We start from the raw sequence: 23,744 nt of genomic DNA on the forward strand, positions 1-23,744 counted from the left end.
ATGGATACGGCCAATTTGTTTAGGCCCCAGGAAACCTGTGGCCGCTACAGGGATGGGTCAGCTTCGGAGCAAGAAGGGGGAGCTGGAGAGAGAGAAGGCCAGGGGCCTGGTTGGAGGTGCTCCAGGCTGTGCATGTTGAACCTCTAGTCTTGCACCATGACCACGGCCATCAGGGTGCATCTGTAGGATTGCCAACCTCCAGGTAGTAGCTGGAGATCTCCTGCTATTACAACTAGGTCCCTCTTCGCCACCTGTGGGAGGTTTTTTGGGGTGGAGCCTGAGGAGGGCGGGGTTTGGGGAAGAGAGGGACTCCAATGCCATAGAGTCCAATTGCCAAAGTGGCCATTTTCTCCAGGGGAACTGATCTCTACCGGCTGGAGCGCAGTTGTAATAGCAGATCTCCAGCTAGTACCTGGAGGTTGGCAGACATCAGTTCCCCCAGAGAAAATGGCCGCTTTGGCCATTGGACTCTATGGCAATGAAGTCCCTCCCCAAACCCCGCCCTCCTCAGGATCCGCCCCAAAAACCTCCTGCCGGTAGTGAAGAGGGACCTGGCAACCCTAATAGCTGGAGATCTCCTGCTATTACAACTGATCTCCAGCCAATAGAGATCAGTTCCCCTGGTGAGAATGGCCGCTAGGGCATGGAAGTCCCTCCCCTCCTCAGGCTCTACCCCCCCCCCCCAAATCTCCAGGTATTCCTCAACCTAGACATGGCCTACCCTGCTGAGCTTCCAAGGTTGGGCTAACCTTGACTATCCAGGTGGGCCACCAAAAGGATAGAAGCATGATCTGAGAGGCAGTGTTATGCAGTGGTTAGAGTGTTGGACTAAGATCTGAGAGACCCCAGTTTGAATCATTGCTCTGCTACAGACATTCACTGCGTGACCTTGGTAGTAGAAAACAGCAAGAGTCCAGTAGCACCTTAAAGACTAGCAAAATTTCTGGCAGGGTATGAGCTTTCGTGAGTCACAGCTCACTTCTTTAGCTACCAGTGACTCTGGGCCAGTCTCAGAGCCTCAGCCTAACCTACCTCACAGGATAGTTGTGAGGATAAAGTGGCTAGGGTTGCCAATCTCCAGGTACTAGCTGGAGAGCTCCTGCTATTACAACTGATCTCCAGCCGATAGAGATTCGTTCCCCTGGAGAAAATGGCCGCTTTGGAAATTGGACTCTATGGCATTGAAGTCCCTCCCCTCCCCAAACCCCATCCTCCTCAGGCTCCACCTCAAAAACCTCCCGCCAGTGGCGAAGAGGGACCTGGCAACCCTAAAAGTGGAGGACAGGAGACTAGGTAAGCCACATTGTGTCCCCATTGGGAAGAAACGTGGGGCATAAATGAAATAAATAATAATAATAAGGTGCCACAGGTCTCTTCATCATGTTTATTTAAACAGGGTATATCTGCTCCCTCCTCTGTAATTTCAGTGCCTGAGAACGGTAGTTTTCATATATTGCCAGTGGGGCACTAGTGTTCGCTGGATGGCTCTGGGCCAGCCGCTTTCTCTCTCGGCCGAGCCTACCTTACGGGGTTGTTGTAAGGATTTCACAGAGGAAACGAGATCCAGGTACTGAATTTAAGCAAAGGAGATGGCAGTGAGCCTGGCTGGGGTGGTGGGTGGTGGGCAATTGTCCTGTCCCTTTAATGGAGGTGCAATGTGCAGAAATGGGAAGTTGCAGCTTTTCATGGTGCGGAGCTAAATAACATCATCTGATGACTGCTGCAGATCAAACTAGAATTGCCAGTGGGCCTAGAGCAAAATGTCCTGCCCCTTTAAGAAAGCCAGCCCCTGAAGCTTTTTGTGGCATGGAGGTAAATAACTTCGCTGTAAATAGCATCCTATTAAGCCTCTATTAAAGGGACAGGACATAGTTTTCTCCAGGCAGTTAACTACTATGGTACAATTTTTGCAGTCCGTGGCTTTCATTGCAATAAATGGCCTTGGTTTCTGTGTGCATTTTGCAACTTTCATTGTGACATGTTTATCTCAATTAGACAGAAAGTAAATTATTTTATCTACATCTTCCAGAGCAGGACAAACCATCTGACTAATGCTGCGTGAATTACTGCCTCCATTCAGTAAGCAGGATTGCCAATTCCAGGTTGGAAAATTCCTGAAGATTGGGGGGGGGGGTGGAGCCTGGGAAGGGCGTGGGGTTGCCAACTTCCAGGTACTAGCTGGAGATCTCCTGCTACTACAATGGATCTCCAGCCGATAGAGATCAGTTCCCCTGGAGAAAATGGCCAAGCACCACTGCTCTGGGCCTGACATCCCTCTCCACTATTAGGGTTGCCAACCTCCAGGTATTAGCTGGAGATATGCTGCTATTACAACATCTCCAGCCAATAGAGATCAGATCACCTGGAGAAAATGGCCCCGTCAGCATTTTTCTGTGTGCGTATTTTTCTGTGCGCGTATTTTTCGGTGTGGGCTTTTTTCCCATGTGGGCTTTTTTTTCTTGTGCGCATTTATGACAGTGGTTTTTTTTTTCTGTGAGCAATTTTCACGTGGGCATTTTTCATGTGCATTTTTTTCTGCAAAATTGGGGGCTGCTTCCTCCTTCCAAAGCATTTCTCTCAGCCCTCGGGGCTCAGGTGCTTCCCCTACTATCTCCAGAAAAGTGAGATGGTGGAGAAGAAGGAAGATCCCCCTTTCTCATTTGGAGACACCCGTCCTGTCCTCCTCCGCCACCCCCTCTCAAAATCCTCTCCACTCCGCCACACACAGAAACATCTTCTCAAAGGGCCCCCTTTTTCTCCCCCCCCTCCCCTCCGCCACTGAAGTAAAAAGTCTTTACGCCTTTGTGCTGGGGATTCATTAACATTCCCGCAGTGAGCTTCTCCGAGGATTTTACTTTTGTAGCTCTGGGGGAGGTCAAAAGGCCACAGGGAAGAGGTAAAAAGGAGGCAGGAATGGTGTTAGGGGGGAGAAAAATAAAGAGAGAGGGAGGGAGGGCATCCCCAAAGATGCTGGCTTTCCGAGGGGGAGGGGAGAAAGGGGGAAGGTGGGGTGCGGGACGGATGGAAGGGTTAGGTAGGATGATGGTGGAGAGAGAAAGAAAGAAAGAAAGAAAGAAAGAAAGAAAGAAAGAAAGAAAGAAAGAAAGAAAGAAAGAAAGAAAGAAAGAAAGAAAGAAAGAAAGAGGAAGGGAGGGAGGGGGGGAGAGAGAGAAAGAAAGAAAGAAAGAAAGAAAGAAAGAAAGAAAGAAAGAAAGAAAGAAAGAAAGAAAGAAAGAAAGAAAGCTGGTTTAAGAGAGGGGTGTGGAGAAGAAGACCCTGGAAGCTCCTGGCCCACACCTTCCCCAGGAGAAAATAGCCAGTCAGTTAATCTGTATTATGGTCCACAGGCCATTCAGAAGCAGGGGGGGAAAGCCACCATTATAAAATCCACAACCTACCTAAAATCTCAGCGTACATCATTCAATTTATGGAACAGTTTTAAGGGTTAGGACCTGAGTAGATTATACAAAAGGCATTAACTCAACCCGTATTTTCACAGCCGAGAACGAATCGTAGTCACAGGAGAAAATAACATCAGACCCAAGGTTGTGAACTGCATTACTCTTGAATGAAAGGCTTATGAAGAGGCAGCGATCAGCAAGGGATCGGGATGGCAGGAAGGAAAGCAAGCAGAAATAGAAGAACAGGTCTGGATGGATGACAGGCAAATTAGAGCCGGAAGAGTCGGGATATTTTAGACGGCTAGTCCAGCCCCTCCCATGACTCTGCGTGTTAATTCCAGGAAAATCCACGCTTCTTTAAGGAGAGCACCATTTCAGGATCCCAAGAGATCCATATCCCCTTTGCCCAGGCAGCAGGGTATGGATACCATGTAGCCAATAAAGGTCCCTTAAACAATTTGCCCCTTTCAAAAATTTTCATAAAGCAGACTGGGCTAAGACAGTCAGCAGTTTTCAAGGAAACTCACACAACGAAGCTGCCTTATACTGAATCAGGCTGTTGGTTCATCAGAGGCCAGTATTGTCTGCTCAGACTGGCAGCTGCTCTCCAGGGTCTTAAGGACAGGCCTTTCACCTCATCTTCTGCCTGGATCTTTTCAGCTGGAGATGCCGGGGATTGAACCTGGGACCTTCTGCATGCCAAGCAGAGGCTCTACCACTGAGCCATGGCACCTCCCCAATGCATGCCAAAGAATTCTGCCCATGCTCGATCACAGATGGACCAGTGGAAGCCTGTGCGCCATAATTTAATTCAAACTCTGAGCAGTTCATGGACCTAGTCATAATATGAATGAAAAAGCTCACTCAGACTCTATGTTATCAAGGCTTGTATCATCAAGAGATCTCAGCATCCATCTTTTTGTGTGATTGCTGAGTCTTAATTTAGATATTTAGCTGCTTTACCTAGGCTCACAAGTGGCCAAGAATAACACTTCCTTAATTCAGCCATGTTGTTCTTTCTTTCTTTCTTTCTTTCTTTCTTTCTTTCTTTCTTTCTTTCTTTCTTTCTTTCTTTCTTTCTTTCTTTCTTTCTTTCTTTCTTTCTTTCTTTCTTTCTTTCTGTTACCACTCTTATTTCCATTTCACAGATGGAGAAAACTGAGATTTCCATAATAACTAACCCAAAACGGACCCCAAAATCCATCACTGGGATGGGATTTCAGCCAAGGTTCCCTATGCCTCCAATGACACATACCTAAATTTGTCTTACAGGCCCTACATTCTTTTTCCATCCATGCATTCACCTGATGGATTGTCACAGAGCCAGGGAAAGCCCCCAGTAGAAACTAGGGCCAAAAGGAAATCAAGAGTCCAACTCGAAACTGACTCTGGAAATTGACCAAAGCTTGCAAAGTTCTGCAGGTTTCCAAAGTTAACTTTTCAAAGTTTATTTTGAAGGAAGGCAGCTTTTCCAAATTTCGAGTTACACTTTTCCAAACCAACACTCTGGATACACACGCACACATTTTTTTGTTTCGTTCACCAACTTTCAGGCCAGAATGCTGGGGATCGGCTCTCCATAAGAAAGGCCCTGCTGGACCAGACCCAGGCCCGTCAAGTCCAGCAGTCTGTTCACGCAGTGGCCAACCAGGTGCCTCTAGGAAGCCCACAAGCAAGACAACTGCAGGAGCACCATCCTGCCTGTGTTCCACAGCACCTCATATAATAGGCATGCACTTCTGATCCTGGAGAGATAGCATCTATCCATCCATCATGACTAGTATCCATTTTGACTAGTAGACACGAATATGCCCTCTGCTCCATGAACATGTCCACTCCCCTCTTAAAGCCTTCCACGTTGGCCGCCATCCACATCCTGGGGCAGGGAGTTCCACAATTTAACGCTGAGAATTCTCCACTGAGGATTCTCTTGGGTAAATCTGGCCTCGTACTCCCTCAATTTCCCATCCAGTGGACGGAGCGGGGGGGGGGGGGCAGCCAACAGAACGAAAAGCCCGAGTTCTGAGTTTGAATTTGGGAGAAGGGAGGGGGGCTTCTCTCCCCCCAGAAGTGGCTACAAGGGAGGGACCTCCTCTTCCCAAAACAAACCTTGCAAGTTGGCTCCGGGAAAGGAAGGAGTTAAATCCTCCCCCCCCCCCCGGGGACCAGCACAAAAGCAAAAGAGTGTACAGAAAGATTAAGAGTTTTGCTTTTACCAGGAGGGGCACAAAGGAGGGGGCGTGCCCCGGAGGGTGAAGGCGGAGGGGGCTGGGGGGGGGAGAGACCCTACCGGAGGGATCCCAGTCCGGAGGGAGAGGGACCCGGCGACCGCTGGCTCCCCACCAAAGGCCGGGATCGGGGTCCCCTCCCCGCCCCCCCAGCCCCCCCCCCCCCGGCCGGCCATGTCTCGCCGCAAGCAGCGCAACCCCCAGCAGCTCATCTCCGACTGCGAGGGCTCCACGGCCTCCGAGAACGGTGGGTCTCCCCATCCCACCCCGGGGTGGGCTGGGGGTGGGGGGCGGTCCCCCTAGCAGGTGCCGCGCGTGGGCTGGGGGGGCAGCGTGGGAAAATGGGGGGGGGAGTCGTCAGCTGGAGGGGAGCGGGGGAGCGGCAGGCTGGACCGGGATGGGTGGGGGGGAAGGGGGCTGGGGGCTCGGGATGGGCCGGTTCCGGGGCGGCAGGGGAGCCCGCACGCTGCCGGGGCCGGGCCGGCCGCGCCGGCAACAGGTGATCCCCTCCTTCGCTTCCTCTTTCTTTTCCCTTCCTTCCACGTTCTCTCTTTCCCTTCTTTTCCTCCTTCCTTTCCACTTTCTCTCCTTTTTCTTCTTCTTTCTAGTTTCTTTCCTTTTCCTCCTTCCTTCTCCTTTCTTTCTTTCCCTTCTTTTCCTCCACTTTTCCTCCTTCCTTTCCACTTTCTCTCCTTTTTCTTCTTTCTAGTTTCTTTTTTTTCTCCTTCCCTCTACTTTCTTTCTTTCCCTTCTTTTCCTCCACTTTTCCTCCTTCCTTTCCACATTCTCTCCTTTTTCTTCTTCTTTCTAGTTTCTTTCCTTTTTCTCCTTCCTTCTCCTTTCTTTCTTTCCCTTCTTTTCCTCCACTTTTCCTCCTTCCTTTCCACTTTCTCTCCTTCTTCTTCTTTCTAGTTTTTCCTTTTCCTCCTTCCTTCTCCTTTCTTTCTTTCCCTTTTCCTCTGCTTTTCCTCCTTACTTTCCACTTTCTCTCCTTTTTCTTTTTACTAGTTTCTTTCTTTTTCCTCTTTCCTTCTACTTTCTCTTTCCCTTCCTTTCCTCTACTTTTCCTCCTTCCTTTCCACTTTCTCTCCTTTTTTTCCCTTCTTCCACTTTCTTTCTCTTTTCCTCCCTGTCTTCTACTTTCCCTCAACTTTTCCACCATCCTTCCTCTTTCTGTCTATCTTTTCCTTCTTCCTACTACTTTTTTCCCTCCCTGTCTTCTACTTCCCCCTTCCTTCCTCTCTTTCTTTACCTTCCTTGCTTCCATTCTTCCTCCTTCCTTTCTTCAGCTTTTCCACCTCCTTTCCTCTTTTTTCCCTCCTTCCTAGCACTTTCTCTCTTTTCCTTCCTTTCTTCTACTTTTCTTCCTTCTACTTTTTCTCTCTCTTCACCTTCCACTTACCCCCTTCCTCTCCCCCCCTTCTTTCTTTTTCTTGCTTCTCTGTGTCTTCACAATTTGCACCAGCGATAGCAGGGTCCAATTGGGACCCTGTACAGGTGTCACCCAGACAACTTTTAAAACCTAAAGGCATCCAGGAAGTGTGGCTGAATGGTTAGAGAGAAAGGGGGTGGGGAGACAACTAGCGATATTGAGTGCAGCATTGGAAAAGCTCCCGAGACTAACGCGGATCCAACAGAACTTAGCCCTGATATGGTCTCAAAAACATTACGTCAGGAATCCTCCCAATAGCCCTGCAAGGCAGGCCAGTGTTATCAGTACCCTCCTATTTCAGATGAAGGTTTGGAATCTACATTTGATAGAAGAATTAAGTTGCTAACAGCTACCAGATGGGTGGATGGCTGAAAGAGTTGCCAGGTTTCGTTCCTCCTGCTGAACCTTCTGATTCACCCATTCACCTACCCATGCAATCTGGGCCTGTGCTTGCCATAAGCTATGAACACTTGCTGAGTGAAAGCCATTTCAGGAGGCTTGAGCAAGTGAGCCAGGCCACATTATGCAGTGCAAAGCAATATAGACGTGAACAGATAAGTAAAACGAGGTCCCGGTTACCCCCCCCCCCCAGTGAAAAATCCATTCTGACAAGGCCAACCCAGTTTAGCTGCACTTCCACGCTCTGGCCCGTGCGATTTTGAGAGCCACTGTGGTGCAGAGATTGGACTAGGAGCTGAAAGACCCAGGTGTGAATACCCACTCTGCCATGGAAGCTCCTTGGGCCAGTCCCACACTCCGTCAAGCCTACTTCACAGGGTTGTTGAGAGGATAAAACAGAGGAAAGGAGAACTTATGGCAGCTGCTTTGGGTCGCCACTGGGGAGAAAGTCAGGTTATAAATGAAGTTTTTTAAAAGAATATCTTACAGATATAGAATCATAGAGTTGGAAGGGGCCAAAGGGGCCATCTAGTCCAGCCCCCTAATCTATGCAGGATCAGCATGACGCATCCCTGATAAGTGTTCGTCCAGCCATGGCTTGAAGACTGCCAGAGAGGGGGAGCTCACCCCCACCCCCAGGCAGCCAATCCCACTGCTGAACTACTGTAAAATATATACACACCTGTTAACTTCTCTTGCCCTGAAACCCTGTGTAATACGGAGTGCGTTCTCATATACCCTTTCATAGTGAGTCTGTTACATACATACAAACCCATGCGTCTGCAGCACAGATGTGCATATGCATATTGTCCTATGCTCTTTCCAAGTCCTACAAATGACTCAGCTCTTTTTCACTGCCGTTTATGCCGGAAACTGCTTCCTAGCATTCCAACAAACCCTCCCCAAAGCTCATCTTTAGGCTCACCCCCTGAGTCCCCATTCCCTACCCAAACTAAGCTGGTGTCGAAGTTGCGATTGTCAGCGCCTTGGGGCAGGGACCTCTCTTCTTGCTTCCCCACCGAAGCGCCACGCTCAGTAAGGACGAAACAAGACCCAATCTGCAGCCCGGGGCTCATGTGCATCTTGCCATGCTCTAGCCTTTCTCCAACAACATGTTTAGGGTGGACAGAGGAAGCAGGGTCACAGCCACACGTGCCACCACATGCTCCATCGTCAGGAAGAGCGCATCGATCCTATGCCCCAGCTAATTTCATGTGGTGTTCTTTCTCCATCGCCAAGAAACCTCCTTCACTTTGCACATGCATAGGATCGATGTGTTTGTCCTCTGCCAAAAAAGTTTAAAAGTCTGAAAAAGGCCTCGGCCAAATCTTCTTTTCTCAGAACTCCGCCACTCATGCTCTGCCATGTGAGCACACTTTGGGTCCCAAACCCTAGTGCACGGGCTATCACAGCTTTCTCCCACGCTCACCCCCCCACATTATGCGCAGCTTCCCCAAGCCAGGAAGACCGTCACACACATATGCGCCCTGTCACACTTCTTCACACACATTTTTGCCACACACTGCCCCTTTTCTCTCTTGCTCTCTCTGGGCTTTGTGCTGTTGCTAAGTAACTCCCCGAGTCCCAGATAGTCTCTCTTGTGTTAAGTTAGATCTTTCTCTCCCCCCCCCCTTTTTTTTTTCTTTTTGGGCATTTGCTTGTGACAATTGAACTGGATTGACTAAGCGTCCAGCTTCCTTTGGGATTTTCAGATGCACGTAGAAGGGGGGGAGAGAGAAAGAAGAGTAGGTTTCATGCACGGTTTTGTTCCTCCGCTGCAGAATAAATTTTAGCTGCTGTGTGCGGTGGCAGAGAACGATCTGACTATTGCCAAGTGTTTGGGGAGATGGAAATCTGTCCCTGTTGAGGCATAGGATTCCTTAGGGCAGGGGTGTCGAACTCATTTGTTACGAGGGCCAGATATAATATAAATGTCACTTGGTTGGGCCGGGCCATGCCTCGCCAGCCCAGATCGGGACGAGGGGGGGGGGCTGCCTCCCAGGCCGGATATGAGTTCAAGGGACCGGATCCAGCCCCCAGGCCGTATGTTTGACACCCCTGCCTTAGGGAGAACAAATGGGGAGGGGCTGTGGCTCAGTGGTAGAGCATCTGCTTGGAATGCAGAAGGTCCCAGGTTCAATCCCCGACATCTCCAGTTAAAGGGACTAGGCAAGTAGGTGATGTGAAAGACCCCTGCCTGAGACCCTGGAGAGCTGCTGCCGGTTTGAGCAGACAATACTAACTTTGATGGACCAAGGATCTGATTCAGTATAAGGCAGCTTCATGTGTTCATGTGGATCGTGGGCTATAATTGAATTGTGGTCTAAGCTTACAAACTTTGTCAGATGCATGGTCATGTGCGTGTGGGCAGGGGGGGACAATGGAGCGGTCATGTGGTGTAGTGGCTAAAGCAGAGGGGTTCCCAACCTGGAGTTAGCAATCCTGGGGGGGGGGGGTGGAGCAATAGGCAAATAAATGAGAGGAGCGGCAGCATGAGGCTGCTGCCATAGAGGGCGCCGTTCTCCTCTTAACTCATGTCTCAGTTTAGACAGGAAATGACTAATGGGGGGACATGATAGAGGTATATAAAATTATGCCCCCAGGGTGGAAAGAGTTGACAAAGAGAAAGTTTGTTCCCTCTCCCAAAATACTAGAACTTGAGGGCATCCAATGAAGCTGATGGGCAGTAGATTGATTATGGATGAAAGGTAACACTTCTCTATACTGGGTGTGTGTTAAGTGCCGTCAAGTCGCTTCCGAGTCATGGTGACCCTATGAATCAATGTCCTCCAAAGGTCCTATCCTTAACAGCCTTGCTCAGATCTTGCAAACTGAGGGCCATGCTTCCTTGACTGAGTCAATCCATCTCATGTTGGGTCTTCCTCTTTTCCTGCTGCCTTTCACTTTTCCTAGCATGATTGTCTTTTCTAGTGACTATTGTCTTCTCATAATGTGACCAAAGTATGATAGCCTCGGTTTAGTCATTTTAGCTTCTAGGGTCAGTTCAGGCTTGATTTGATCTATAACCCACTGATTTGTTTATATTTTTGGGCAGTCCAGAGTATCCATAACACTCTCCTCCAACACCACATTTCAAAGGAATCTACTTTCTTCCTATCAGCTTTCTTCATTGTCCAGCTTTCACACCCATACATAGTAATAGGAAATATGACTAACTTGATCTTGGTTTCCCGTGATATATCCTTACACTTAAGAATCTTTTCTAGCTCCTTCATGGCTGCTCTTTCCAGTCTCAATCTCCTGATTTCTTGGCTCTAAACTATGTGTGGTTAAAATGTGGAATTCAGTGTCAGAGGGTGTAGTCACTTCCGATTCATGGCGACCCTATGAATCAACGTCCTCCAAAACGTCCAGTCGTTGGCAGCCTTGCTCAGGTCTTGCAAACAGAGGGCCGTGGCTCCCTTTATAGAGTCAATCTGTCTCATGTTGAGTTTTCCTCTTTTCCTGCTGCTTTCTGCTTTTCCTAGCATGATTGTCTTTTCCAGGGACAATCTCCTTTCTTCTTGTCAGCCTTCTTCATTGTACAACTCTCACACCCATACGTGGTAATGGGGAATATTATGGCATGAATTAGCTTGATCTTGGTCCCTGGCAACACATCCTTGCACTTAAGGAGCTTTTCTCGCTCCTCCACAGCTGCCCTTCGCAGTCTCAATCGCCTGAATTCTTGGTTGTGGTCTCCCTTTTGGTTGATGATGGCGCCAAGGAAAAGAAAACCTTGAACAGTTTCAATTTCTTCATCATCAGCCTTAAAGTTGTGCCAGAGTAGCCCTAGACCTATGAGCATCCCTGTCTTCACATACATAACTTGGTCTCCACTTGCTGTTGACAGTTTGCACTTCCAAGTGTACCTCTAAAAGAGAAGAAAATAACATGTGAATCTCACCCCAGGAGTCTATCCTACTTGAAGAGTCAGGAATTAGGTTCCTAAAAAATTGGGTGAGTGCTCTAAAAGTCTGGGAGTCTTCTTTTCCTTCCTTTCTTCCAAACTGGCTATCTGTTATTCAGTGTATCTACAATCAATCTTACTTCCTTCTCAGCTTTCCTTCCTTCCTTCTCAGCTTCCTTCCTTCCTCCTCCACTTTCATTCTTCCTTTCTTCTCAGCTTCCTTCCTTTCTTCCTTCCTTCATTCTCAGCTTTCTTTCTTCCTTCTCAGCTTCCTTCCTTCCTGCCTTCCTTCCTTCCTTTCCTTCCTTCCTTCTCAGCTTCCTTCCATCCTTCTCAGCTTCCTTCCTTCCTTCCTTCCTTCCTTCCTTCCTTCCTTCCTTCCTTCCTGCGTTTCCTTCGTTTGTTCCTTCCTTCTTTCTCACCCTTCCTTCCTTCTCTTGCTTTCCTTCTCAGCTTTCCTTCCTTCCTTCCTTCTCTTGCTTTCCTTCTCAGCTTTCCTTCCTTCCTTCCTTCCTTCCTTCCTTCTTTCCTAGCTGCCTTCCTTCTCAGCTTTCTTTCTTCCTTCTCAGCTTTCCTTCCTTCCTTCCTTCCTTCTTTCCTAGCTGCCTTCCTTCTCAGCTTTCTTTCTTCCTTCTCAGCTTTACTTCCTTCCTTCCTTCCTTCCTGCGTTTCCTTCGTTCGTTCCTTCCTTCTCTTGCTTTCCTTCTCAGCTTGCTTTCTTCCTTCCTTCCCAGTTTTTTTTCTCCCTTCTCAGCTTCCTTCCTTCCTTCCTATCTTCCTTCTCAGCTTCCTTCCTTCCTTCCTTCCCGCGTTTCCTTCGTTCCTTCTCTTGCTTTCCTTCTCAGCTTGCTTTCTTTCTTCCTTCCTTCCCAGTTTTTTTCTTCCTTTCTTCTCAGCTTCCTTCCTTCCTTCCTATCTTCCTTATCAGCTTCCTTCCTTCCTTCCTTCCCGCATTTCCTTCGTTCCTTCCTTCCTACCTTCTCTTCCTTTCCTTCTCAGCTTTCTTTCTTCCTTCCTTCCTTCCCAGTTTTTCTCTTCCTTTCTTCTCAGCTTCCTTCCTTCCTTCCTTCCTTCCTTCCTTCCTTCCTTCCTTCCTTCCTAGTTTTCTTTATTCCTTCTCAGCTTTTCTCTTTCTTTCCTTCTCAGCTCCCTTCCTTCCTTCCTCCCTTCTCCTGCACCCCGCCCCATCCTTCCCTCCGCCCCTCCCTCTCCAGGTGCGCTCCTTGGCGCACGAAGGCGTCGCGCGCCTCCCCTCCTCCCCGGGCCTGAGCCGCCGCCGCCGCCGCCGCCGCCCTCCAGACGCCAGAGGTCCCTGCTGCTGCCGCCGCCGCCGCCGCCGCTGCCGCAGCCGGGTGGGAGCCGCTCGCCGCCGCCGCTCGCCTGCTCGCTGCCCGCCCCGCCCCGCCCCGCCCGCCCGCTTCCTCCTCCACCCACCCACCCACCCACCCATCCATCCTTGGGGAGCGGCGGCCGGGATGAGCAGCCCCCGAGGGCGCGGGCAGCAGCAGGAGCAGGAGGACGGCGGGATGGGGGATCTCGCAGGTGGGCGCCTCGGCCGGCCAGGTGGGGTGGGGAGGGGATGGGGGGTCGTCGACCGGGGGGGGTGCTGCCGTTTCCCCCGGGGGTGGGGGGAGGAAGGGCCGCTCGCTGCAGGCCCGGCGCCATCCCAGCCCCCCCCTCCGCAATGCCTGCGCGCACGCCTGCTTGCATTCCTCCACTGGGGCCAGCCGACGCGACCCCTTCTGCTCAGCCGGGCCTGGCTGCAGGATCTGCCCTTTCCCTGTGGCCATTGAATGCCTGGGAGGTTTCGCCTTGGGTTTGCCGCTCTCTAGCTGCACCTTTCCCCCCCCCCCCATCTGAATCCTCAAAACTCTGCACGGGGGCTTATTGTTGAGGCCGTTTAATGCCTGGGAGGTTTTGCCTTGGAGTTGCCCCTCTCTAGATGCACATTTCCCCCCATCTGAATCCTCAAAACTCTGCATGGGGGCTTATTGGCCATTTATGCCGGGGAGGTTTTGCCGCTCTCTAGATGCACATTTTTTTCCCCCCATCTGAATTTTCAAAACCCAAAAATAAGCCCCCATGCAGAGTTCTGAGAATTCAGATGGGGGAAATGTGCATCTAGAGAGCAGCAAGCCCAAGGCAAAGGCCATTTATGCCTGTGAGGTTTTGCCTTGCATTTGCTGCTCTCTAGATGCACATTTCTCCCATCCAAATTCTCCAAACTCAACAATAAGCACCAATGCAGAGTTTTGAGAATTTGGATGGGGAAAATGTGCATCTAGAGAGCAGCAAATTCAAGGCAAAACCTCCCAGGCATAAATGGCCATTGTTTCTTCCATCCCCACGCGCAGGATCCTCCTCCCGCACCTTCCAGGTTGATAAGGTTTCCTTTAGGAATTCGGTGGGCAGGTCGCGGGAGAATGGCATTTTGGGGAGGGGGTTTTCGAGGTGGGGCTGGGGCCTGCTGTTTGCCAAGGGAGGGGAGCCAGACGCTTGAACCCGGAGCCAGGAGCCAGACACAACGCGACCCGCTGTTGTGCTGGATGGAGTTTTCTTTCTCCCTCCCCCCATGCCTCCCATCCAACCTTGCCTTGCATTTTCCGCACCTTGGAGACGTGTGTCTGTTAGCTCACGAAGGCCATTTATGGTGGTGTAGTGGTTAAGAGCGGTGGTTTGGAGCGGTGGCCTCCGATCTGGAGAACCGGGTTTGATTCCCCACTCCTCCACGTGAGTGGCGGACGCTAATCTGTTGAACTGGATCTGTTTTCCCGCTCCCTCACATGAAGCCAGCTGGGTGACCTTGGGCCAGTCACAGCTCTCTTAGAGCTCTCTCAGCCCCACCTACCTCACAGGGTGTCTGTTGTGGGGAGGGGAAGGGAAGGTGATTGTAAGCCAGTTTGAGTCTCCCTTAAGTGGTAGAGAAAGTTGGTCGTGAACAGAGCTTGGACTGCAGTACTGCAGTTTACCACTCTGCGCCACGGGGCTCCTTTTCTTCCCACAACACATAGTTAAATTGTGGAACTCCGTGCCCCAAGATATGGTGGTGGCTGCCAGCTTGGAACGCTTTAAGAGGGGAGTGGACATGTTCATGGAGGATAGGGCTATTCATGGCTGCTGGTAAAAATGGATACTAGACATGATGCATACCTACTCTTTCCAGGAGCAGAGGATCAGCACCAGTATGAGGTGCTGTGGAACACAGGCAGGATAATGCTGCTGCAGTTGTCTTGTTTGAGGTTTTCCTTAGGGGGACATAGTTGGCCACTGTGTGAACACACTGCTGGTCTTGATGGACCTTGGTCTGATCCAGCAGCACTTTCCTTATGTTCTTATGGAGGATAGGGCTGTCCATGGCTACTAGTAAAAATAGCTACTAGTCATGCTGCATCCCTGTTCTCTCCAGGATCAGAGGAGCATGCCTATTATATTAGGTGCTGTGAAGCGCAGGCAGGACAATGCTGCTGCAGTTGTCTTGTTTGTGGGCTTCCTAGAGGCAACTGTTTGGCTGCTGTGTGAACAGACTGCTGGACTTGATGGGCCTGGGTCTGATCCAGCAGGGCCTTTTCTGATGTTCTTATGTTCTTATTAGCTAGATGCAGAGGTTGCCAGCTTGCCCTTGGACCCTTTGGACAGGAAGCCGTTATGCACTTCTTTAATTAGTAAATGTCCTTCTCCCCTAGAGGGGCCCAAGGCAGCTTACGTTCTCCTGTTCTCTGTATTATTCTCACAACAACCCTGTCAGGTAAGTTAGGCTGCAAGAGTGTGACTGGCCCAAGCTTCCATGGCAGCGCGGGGATTTGAACCCCGGGTCTCCCAAATGTTAGCCCGACTCTAACCACTACAACCACGTTGGCTCTCATAGTGGGATTTGAGCGAGATCATAGAGTTGGAAGGGACCACCAGGGTCATCTAGTCCAACCCCCTGCACAATGCAGGAAATTCACAACTACTTCCCACCCACACACCCCTAGTGAACAAAAGATGGCCAAGGTGCCCTCCCTCTCATCATCTGCTTAAGGTCCTAGAATCAGCATTGCTGACAGATGGCCACCTAGCCCTCTGCTTAAAAACCTCCAGGGAAGGAGCGCTTACCACCTTCTGAGGAAGCCTGTTCCACTGAGGAACCGCTCTAACTGTTAGAAAATTGTTCCTAATGTCTAGACGGAAACTCTTTTGATTTAATTTCAACCCGTTGGTTCTGGTTCAAGGCAACAGAAAACAACTCAGCATCCTCCTCTATATGACAGCCCTTCAAGTACTTGAAGATGGTTATCATATCCCCTCTCAGGCTTCTCCTTTGGATGAGGCCCTTTGGTTTCTTTCAGCTTTTTCTGAACCGGTGTTGTTTCCTAGCTGTGTCCCAGGTCTTCCGTACCCCCCCCGGACTAACTGCACCCCCCTTTCTCCCTCCCGCTTTCCCCAGGAGACACCGGAGATGAGTCGGGCCCCTTATCGTGCCCCTCCTGCCGTGCCAGCTTCAAGGACCCCCTGGAGCTCTCCGCACATGTGGAGTCCTGCTGCCCGGAGCAGCCCGCCTGCTCCTCTGCCGGCACTGCGGCCGGCGGGGGCCACGAGACCGCCAGCTCTTCCTCTTCCTCCTCCTCCTCTTCTGCGGAGGCCCGTCCTGAAAGCCCCCCAAGCATGGATGTGGAATGCAGGCCCTTGTCGGCGGAGCCGGGCCAGGAGCCGGCGCCTCCCCCGCCCCTCCCCCCGCCGCCTCCCCCACCTCCTCCCCCTTCCACAGTCCCCGCCGGACACCTCAACATCCCGCTCATCCTGGAGGAACTGCGGGTCTTGCAGCAGCGGCAGCTCCACCAGATGCAGATGACGGAGCAGATCTGCCGGCAGGTGTTGCTGCTGGGGTCTCTGGGGCAGGTGGGCTCCCCCGCGCCGTCGTCTGAGCCAGCCCCGGCGGCCACTGTCCCGCCCAAGCCTCCCTTGCCTGTCTTCTCCATCAAAACCGAGCCGGGGAGGATCCCCGCCTCCAGCTCCCCCGAGGCGCCCAAGCCGGCTTTCTTCCACCTCTACCACCCTTTCCCCGGCGGGGCCAGGGTGCCCAAGGCCGAGCAGCTCCTGGCGCCGGCCTTCCCCACGGCGACGGGGCTCTTGGCTGCGCAGTGCCTGGGGGCTGCCCGCGGGCTGGAACAGGCGACATCGCCGGGGCTGCTGCGGCCGAAGAACGGGAGCGGCGGGGACACCGGCCCAGAGGAGAAACCGGGCGGGCGTCACAAGTGCCGCTTCTGTGGTAAGGTTTTCGGCAGCGACAGCGCCCTCCAGATCCACCTCCGCTCCCACACGGGCGAGCGGCCCTACAAGTGCAACATCTGCGGCAACCGCTTCACCACCCGCGGCAACCTCAAGGTGCACTTCCACCGGCACCGGGAGAAGTACCCCCACGTCCAGATGAACCCCCACCCCGTCCCCGAGCACCTCGACTACGTCCTCACCACCTCGGGGCTGCCCTATGGCATGTCGGTGCCGCCCGAGAAGGGTGAGGCGGGCGAGGAGGGCGGCGCCCCTCCCCCCGCCACCGAGCGGAAGGCCCTCAGCGCCACCGAGAGCCTCACCCTGCTCTCCGGGGCCTCTCCATCGGCCGCGGCCCAGGCCCTGCCCGGCTTCAACAAGCTGGTCCTGATGAAGGCTGTGGAGGCAAAGGGGAAAGGGGATGAGAACACCCCGCCGGAAAGGGAGGCGGACGGCACCCGGCTTCAGCTGGGGAAGCTGGTGGGCTCGCTGCCCAGCTGGGCCCTTCTGGCGAACCACTTCAAAGCTGGTGCGGCGGCGGCGGTGCCTTTCCCCTACATCCTGGAGGCCTCGCCCTCGGAGACCTCCAAGCTCCAGCAGCTCGTGGAGAAGATCGACCGCCAGGGGTCCCCGTCCTCGGGGGCCACCCCCGTTACCGCCGCCCAAGCCGTTGCCGGCTCCTCCTCAACTTCCTCCCTGCCCGCCGCTGGGCCCAACCAGTGCGTCATCTGCCTGCGGGTCCTGAGCTGCCCCCGGGCTCTGCAGCTCCACTACGGGCAGCACGGCGGGGAGAGACCTTTCAAGTGCAAAGTCTGCGGGCGGGCCTTCTCCACCCGGGGCAACCTGCGGGCCCACTTTGTGGGCCACAAGACCAGCTCGGCTGCCCGGGCCCAGAACTCCTGCCCCATCTGCCAGAAGAAGTTCACCAACGCGGTGAGCCTGCAGCAGCATGTCCGCATGCACCTGGGGGGGCAGATCCCCAACGGGGCGCTCCTGCCCGAGTCCCCTACCCCCGAAGGGGCCATCCCGGGAGAAGGGGAGAAGCCGCAGCCGCTCCAGCGGCCCCCGCCGCAAGATGGAGAGCTGTCCGAGGAAGACGAGGAAGAAGCCACCGATGAAGACTCCCTAGAGAGCGGGGTGGAGAAGGCGGAGGGACCCTCCAGCCCCGAACAGGAAGCTCCGGGCCCCGCCAAGGAAGGGGAGGAAGCTGGACCGGCAGGAGAGGAAGAGGGAGGTGCCAACGTTGCTTCCCCGTTGGGGGCCGGGAGCTCTCCATGCCCCGCTCAGGAGGGGGAAGAGAAAACGGAAATGGAAGTGGAGGAAGGGGGAACCGTGCCGGACGAGGGAGAGGAGGAGCAGGGGAAGGAGAAGGGGACAGCTGGTCCATCAGAGAAGCCGCAGGGCAGCCAGGCGAAAGAGGGATCGGCCTTGGCTTGTGGGATTTGCAAACAGGCCTTTCCAGACAGAGCCGCCCTGCGCAAACACGCACTGACTGCTCACCACCAGGTAAGAGAGAGAGGGGACCTTTTCTCCTTTCCCAGTGGTCATTTATGCATGGGTACTTTCACTCACATTCGCCCCCAGTCTTTCTCGGTTGTTCCTTGGGATTATGCATGAGTTTTCCGTCCATTAGAGATGACCTCGCTGCCAGCCCTCACAAATCCTGGGACTTCCCGTTCCTCTGTTAACCTGATTCTTCCCTCTCCCCTGAGCTCAGCCCGGGTGAAATCCCCATGCATAAGGCAAAGCGCAGGGCACGCAAGCTTGGTTTCTCTCACAGCCAATTACAAAGCAGTGTGTGAAGAGGCGGGGATTCAGGCTTCCTGGGAGTTCTTTCTGGGCAGAAGAATGGACTTTTAAAATGAGGCTTGGGTTCCCCTCCCCCATTCCTTTTAGGGCACTCCGTTTTGTTTTCATCTTTTAAAATGCATTTTGGCTGGGGACTTGGATTTCCGCAGGGACGACGATGACGACCTCTACAGCCAATCACAAAGCAGCATTTCAAGGGGCGGGCTTTACCGTCCTTCTGGCACCAAGCCAACATATTTCTTTTTACCCCAGCTTTTCACTGAGGGGTTCCCTTTCTTTATGGCCTGCTTCTAATCTGTTATATTCTTTATATTCTTAAAGAAGATAAGAAAGGCCCTTCTGGATCAGACCTAGGTAGTGTAGTGGTTAAGAGCAGTGGTTTGGAGTGGTGGACACTGATCTGGAGAACTGGGCTTGATTCCCCAGTCTTCCACATGAGCGGGCAGAGGCTGATCTGTTGAACTGGATTTGTTTCCCCAATCCTCCACATGAAGCCAGATGGGTGACCTTGGGCTAGTCACAGCTCTCTTAGAGCTCTCTCAGCACTCACCCGCCATGGTGTCTGTTGTGGGGAGGAGAAGGTGAGTGTAAGCTGGTTTGATTCTTCCTTAAGTGGTAACGAAAGTTGGCATATAAAAACCAACTCTCCTCCTCCTTCTTCCCTTCCCCTCCCAAATTGTAGTTCTTTCCTTCTCCTCCCAAAACCACACTTTCCGGGAGTCCTTGAAAGGAATTGTGGCTGTTAAATTGGTTTTAAGTTTTGGCGCTCGGCAATGTGTTCCTGTTAGTTTTACCCGTGTTTCCTGTCCCGCTTCTCTTTTGCTCCGCAAGGTCACCATGGGCAGCCCGCCGTGGAGCAGCAACCCGGCGCGACACGGACAGCGCCTGCCCTTGGATGGCCCCGTGCCCGTCCTGTCGGGGGGGCAGGTGAAGCTGCAAGACTTCCTGGGGCGCGACATCCCAGCCCAGCTTGTGGGGGTGGGACCCCTCTCTTTCTGGAACCAGTACACAGCCTTCCTTTCCGGAGGCCTCCCAACCAAGTCGGCCCATGGCTCTGCTGCTTCCGCCTCATCCTCCGCCTCTTCGTCGGCTTCCGGCATGGCTGCCCAGGGCCTCTTTGGCTCCGGCAGCATGCAGGGGAAGGCAGCTCCTGGGGAGGCCAAGGAGAAACCTGCCGCAGGGTCCCTGCTTCTTCTTCCGCCGCCCCCAGCTCCAGAAGGTGTGCCTGAGAACCAAGAGAAGGGGGAGAAGTAACTTGATCTGGATAAAGCCCTAGCAGGTAAGGGAGCTGGGAAAGACAGAGCGCCCCCCCCCCAGTACAGTCTGTAACCAGGGGTCCCCAAACTTTTTGAGCTTGTGGGCACCTTTGGAACTTCCAACACAGGGCAATGGGCATGCCCACAGAATGGCTGCCGCATAGGGTTGCTGACCTCCAGGTACTTAGTTAGATTAAATCAAGTAGAAAAAAAGAACCTATGCTGAAAGCAATGTAAATTTCTAACGAAAAACACAGCATGACGGCTCAATATAAATAGAATATAATAAATCAACTATTATAAACGTGGAATGTAATAAATCAACAACCATGAACAATTTAACAACACAACTACATACATCAAGTGCAATGAATGATAGTCCGCAAAAGTCCAAGATAATTATGCCGTGTCCGAAAACATCGGCTTGTCAATTTTACAACGGCAGGAAGCCTTCTATCGAAGAAATTGAGGGTTACCAGTCGAAGAAATCGAAGAGGACGTGCCTTCCGGATCTTGATTCATGTTTTGCAAACATTAGCTTCTTCAGCCTACTGTAAACCATAAGAATTATAAGACCAACCGGGGGTTCGAAACAGACACTGCTACCTCCGATAGGAAGAACATGGTCTTATGATAATTCTTATGGTTTATAGTAGGTTGACAAAGGTAATGTTTGTGAAACATGTATCCAGATCCGGAAGGCACGCCCTCTTCGATTTCTTCGATTGGTGATCCTCAATTTCTTCGATAGAAGGCTTCCTGCCGTTGTGCAATTGACAAGCCGAAGTTTTCGGACATTGCCTAATTATCTTGGACTTTTGCGGACTATCATTCATTACACTTGATGTATGTAGTTGTGTTGTTAAATTGTACATGGTTGTTGATTTATTACATTCTATTTATTTTGAGCCATCGTGCTATTTTTTCCCGTTAGACTTCCAGGTACTAGCTGGAGATCTGGGATTACAGCTGATCTCCAGCCGATAGAGATCAGTTCCCCTGGTGAAAATGGCTGCTTTGGAAGGTGGATTCTCTGCCATTGTCTCTCCCCTCCCCAAACCCCACGGAAGTCTCTCCCCTCCCCAAACCCCGCCCTCCTCAGGCTCCACCCTGAAAAATCTCCCAAGTATTTCCCAACCCGGAGCTGGCAACCCTTCTTGCCCCAGTCGGTGGAGCCAACTTCAAAATGTCAGGGATTGAGGTTACACATAACTCTTCGACGACTGAGATAGAAGCTCTGTTAAATAGGATTTGTCTGAAGCTACACAGGCAATCAGAAGTTCTGCTGGACAAAAGCTCCAGCTAGCCCTATCCACTTTCTGAAAGCATTTGGCGAGCGACAGGAAAGGTTTTGGTGTGTACTGTGTTGGGGACCCCTGAAATAAATAACCCGCATCAGGTTGGATATAGAATCACAGAGTTAGAAGGGACCACCAGGGTCATCTAGTCCAACCCCCTGCACAATGCTGGAAATTCACAACCTCCTCCCCCCCCCCACACCCCCATTGACCAGAAGATGGCCAAGATGCCCTCCCTCTCATCATCTGCTTAAGGTCACAGAATCAGCATTGCTGACAGATGGCCATCTAGCCTCTTCTTAAAAACCTCCAGGGAAGGAGAGCTTACCACCTCCCGAGGAAGCCTGTTCCACTGAGGAACCGCTATAACTATTAGAAAATGCTTCCTAAGGTCCCTTTCTGCTATGGCTGGAACCGTCTGTCTGTCTCTGAAGAGGGAAGTTTTGCACAGTGTATATTACAAAATCTGTAAATTCTATCAATCGGCAAGGAAGAGGAGAAGGGAGGCTTGGGTTCATAGAACCCCCTGCACAATGCAGGAAGTTCACAACCATAAATAAATAATTCACAACTATCTCCCCGCAACACCCCAGCAAACAGATACGTCCAGTACACCCTTTTCACTTTATAGGTTCTTTTCCGAACTGGTCTGTTATAGGGTGCTTTCACACATGCCAAATGATGCACTTTTAATCCACTTTTGGTGCACTTTGCAGCTGGGTTTTACCGTGTGAAGAGGCAACATCCACCTGCAAGCTATCGTTAAAGTGCATTAAAAGTGGGTTGAAAGTGCATTATTCAGCATGTGTGAAGGCGCCTGCCAAATTACCTTTCTAGAAATGTCATCCTGAACAGTTCTGCTTTACATAATTTGTGGGGTGACAGAGGCGTGGGATCCGTCCTGACCTCTTCAGACAGACCTTTCCACAAAATTGAGGCCACAACAGAGAAGGCACGTGCGCGGGCAATTGTTAGGGTCCCTTGAAATCAGATTACTGAGTGGAGAAGAAATGCACGTTCCTTTTAGTGCGCATCTGTGTCGGGGCCTCCTCCCAGTTCATGGGTGGCTCAGGAGTATTTTGAGAACGCAGCGAAGAGCTGTTCAATGTCTTTCCCCCAAACTTTGGCCTCTGTGCGCCATTTGGTGGCATCTGATTGGCCAGTGGCATCTGAGAGCCAGCTTGGTGTAGTGGTTAAGAGCGGTGGTATGGAGTGGTGGAGTCTGATCTGGAGAACCGGGTTTGATTCCCCACTCCTCCACATGAGCGATGGAGGGTAATCTGGTGAACTGGATTTGTTTCCCCACTCTTACACTCAAAGCCAGCTGGGTGACCTTGGGCTAGTCACAGTTATCTTAGAGGTCTCTCAGCCCCACCTACCTCACAGGGTATCTGTTGTGGGGAGGGAAAGGGAAGGTGATTGTAAGCCGGTTTGATTCTCCCTTAAGTGGCAGAGAAAGTCGGCGTATAAAAACCAACTCCTCTTCTTCTTCAATGTGGGACTCGATGGTTTTTGGTGTCTTGGCTTACCGGAGGATTCTGGGTGGCGCACCCTTGGCCGAGGTTTTGAGTTATTCTGACAGGTTCATGTAGCTCCTAGAGGGTATGTGAGCACTTTCCCCCATTTACCCTTTCTAACTGTATTCCTTTTGTTTTCCCTTTCCCTTTTTCTCTCTTTCTCAGGGGAAAATGGTTCCAGCGACATTGATTGCGGGTGGTGGGGGAGGAGGGGACGCGATCCAGGCCCCGCCAGAGGAACGACTGCAGCCTAATTTTAGCGGGATTAGTCTTTTCTTTTTAATGTAGCTTGGACGTCGCTTGGCCAGGAGGCATGATCCCACCACGGAGCGGGGGAACGCTGCGCCCCTGTAGCAAACAGGGTCCCTCTCTAGTGGCGAGCAGAGTGCCGGCCTGTCCAGCCAAGCAGAGAGCGGCCATCTTGATTTCCCCCAATAAAAGCAGTTTGACAGAACTATCAAGTCCCTGACTCTTATTTCCAACAAGAAGTGGAGTGGAGTGAGGGGCGGGGGTGACTTTCCATGTGGGTCCCAGGGGGGATCTCTGGAGGAGGGGCTTCATCTTTGTGGCGTTAGTGACCCCTCAGCAACAGTAACTACGGTGTAGGAAGGATTTGGGGGTGGGAGATACTCCCCCATGAAAGCTGGGCCGTCTTATCGGCATTATAGGCCCCCGGGCCAAGCAGTGCACTGGGGCCTCTAGCTACGCAACCACTCAAAGGAATAAAAATGTAAATGGTTGATAAATTTAAAGATATATTTATAGGTTCTTCCATAATGAACAAGTCCTTCATTGCATGATACTTGGGTATTCTTAATCCAAACTCAAATTAACATTCATATTGTTCGTTATCTTTAGTAAAACGCATGCTAAATATGCATTTTCCAATAACAATTATTTATAGTTTGGCAGTTGGACTTCCAAAAAAACCCCCAAATCAGTGGGTTATAGATCAATTCAAGCCTGAACTGACCCTAGAAGCTAAAATGACTAAACTGAGGCTATCGTATTTTGGTCACATTATGAGAAGACAAGAGTCACTAGAAAAGACCATCATGCTAGAAAAAGTTGAGGGCAGCAGGAAAAGAGGAAGACCCAACAAGAGATGGATTGACTCAATAAAGGAAGCCACAGCCCTCAATTTGCAAGATCTGAGCAAGGCTGTCAAAGATAGGACATTTTGGAGGACTTTCATTCATAGGGTCACCATGAGTCAGAAGCGACTTGATGGCACTTAACACAGATCT

General features: G+C 51.6%; 1 protein-coding gene across 1 annotated transcript; it reads left to right on the plus strand.

Annotated features, from left to right (window-relative positions):
- Nucleotides 1–5,803: 5,803 nt before the first annotated feature.
- Nucleotides 5,804–19,680, plus strand: SALL2 (spalt like transcription factor 2). The gene is made up of 3 exons (XM_056864082.1): nucleotides 5,804–5,876; nucleotides 15,797–18,123; nucleotides 19,258–19,680. Exons 1-3 carry the CDS (start codon nucleotides 5,804–5,806, stop codon nucleotides 19,678–19,680), a joined length of 2,823 nt encoding a protein of 940 aa, XP_056720060.1.
- Nucleotides 19,681–23,744: the final 4,064 nt, after the last annotated feature.

Source organism: Euleptes europaea, chromosome 18, assembly GCF_029931775.1.
Source record: "Euleptes europaea isolate rEulEur1 chromosome 18, rEulEur1.hap1, whole genome shotgun sequence".
In the NCBI taxonomy this organism is placed as follows: domain Eukaryota; kingdom Metazoa; phylum Chordata; class Lepidosauria; order Squamata; family Sphaerodactylidae; genus Euleptes; species Euleptes europaea.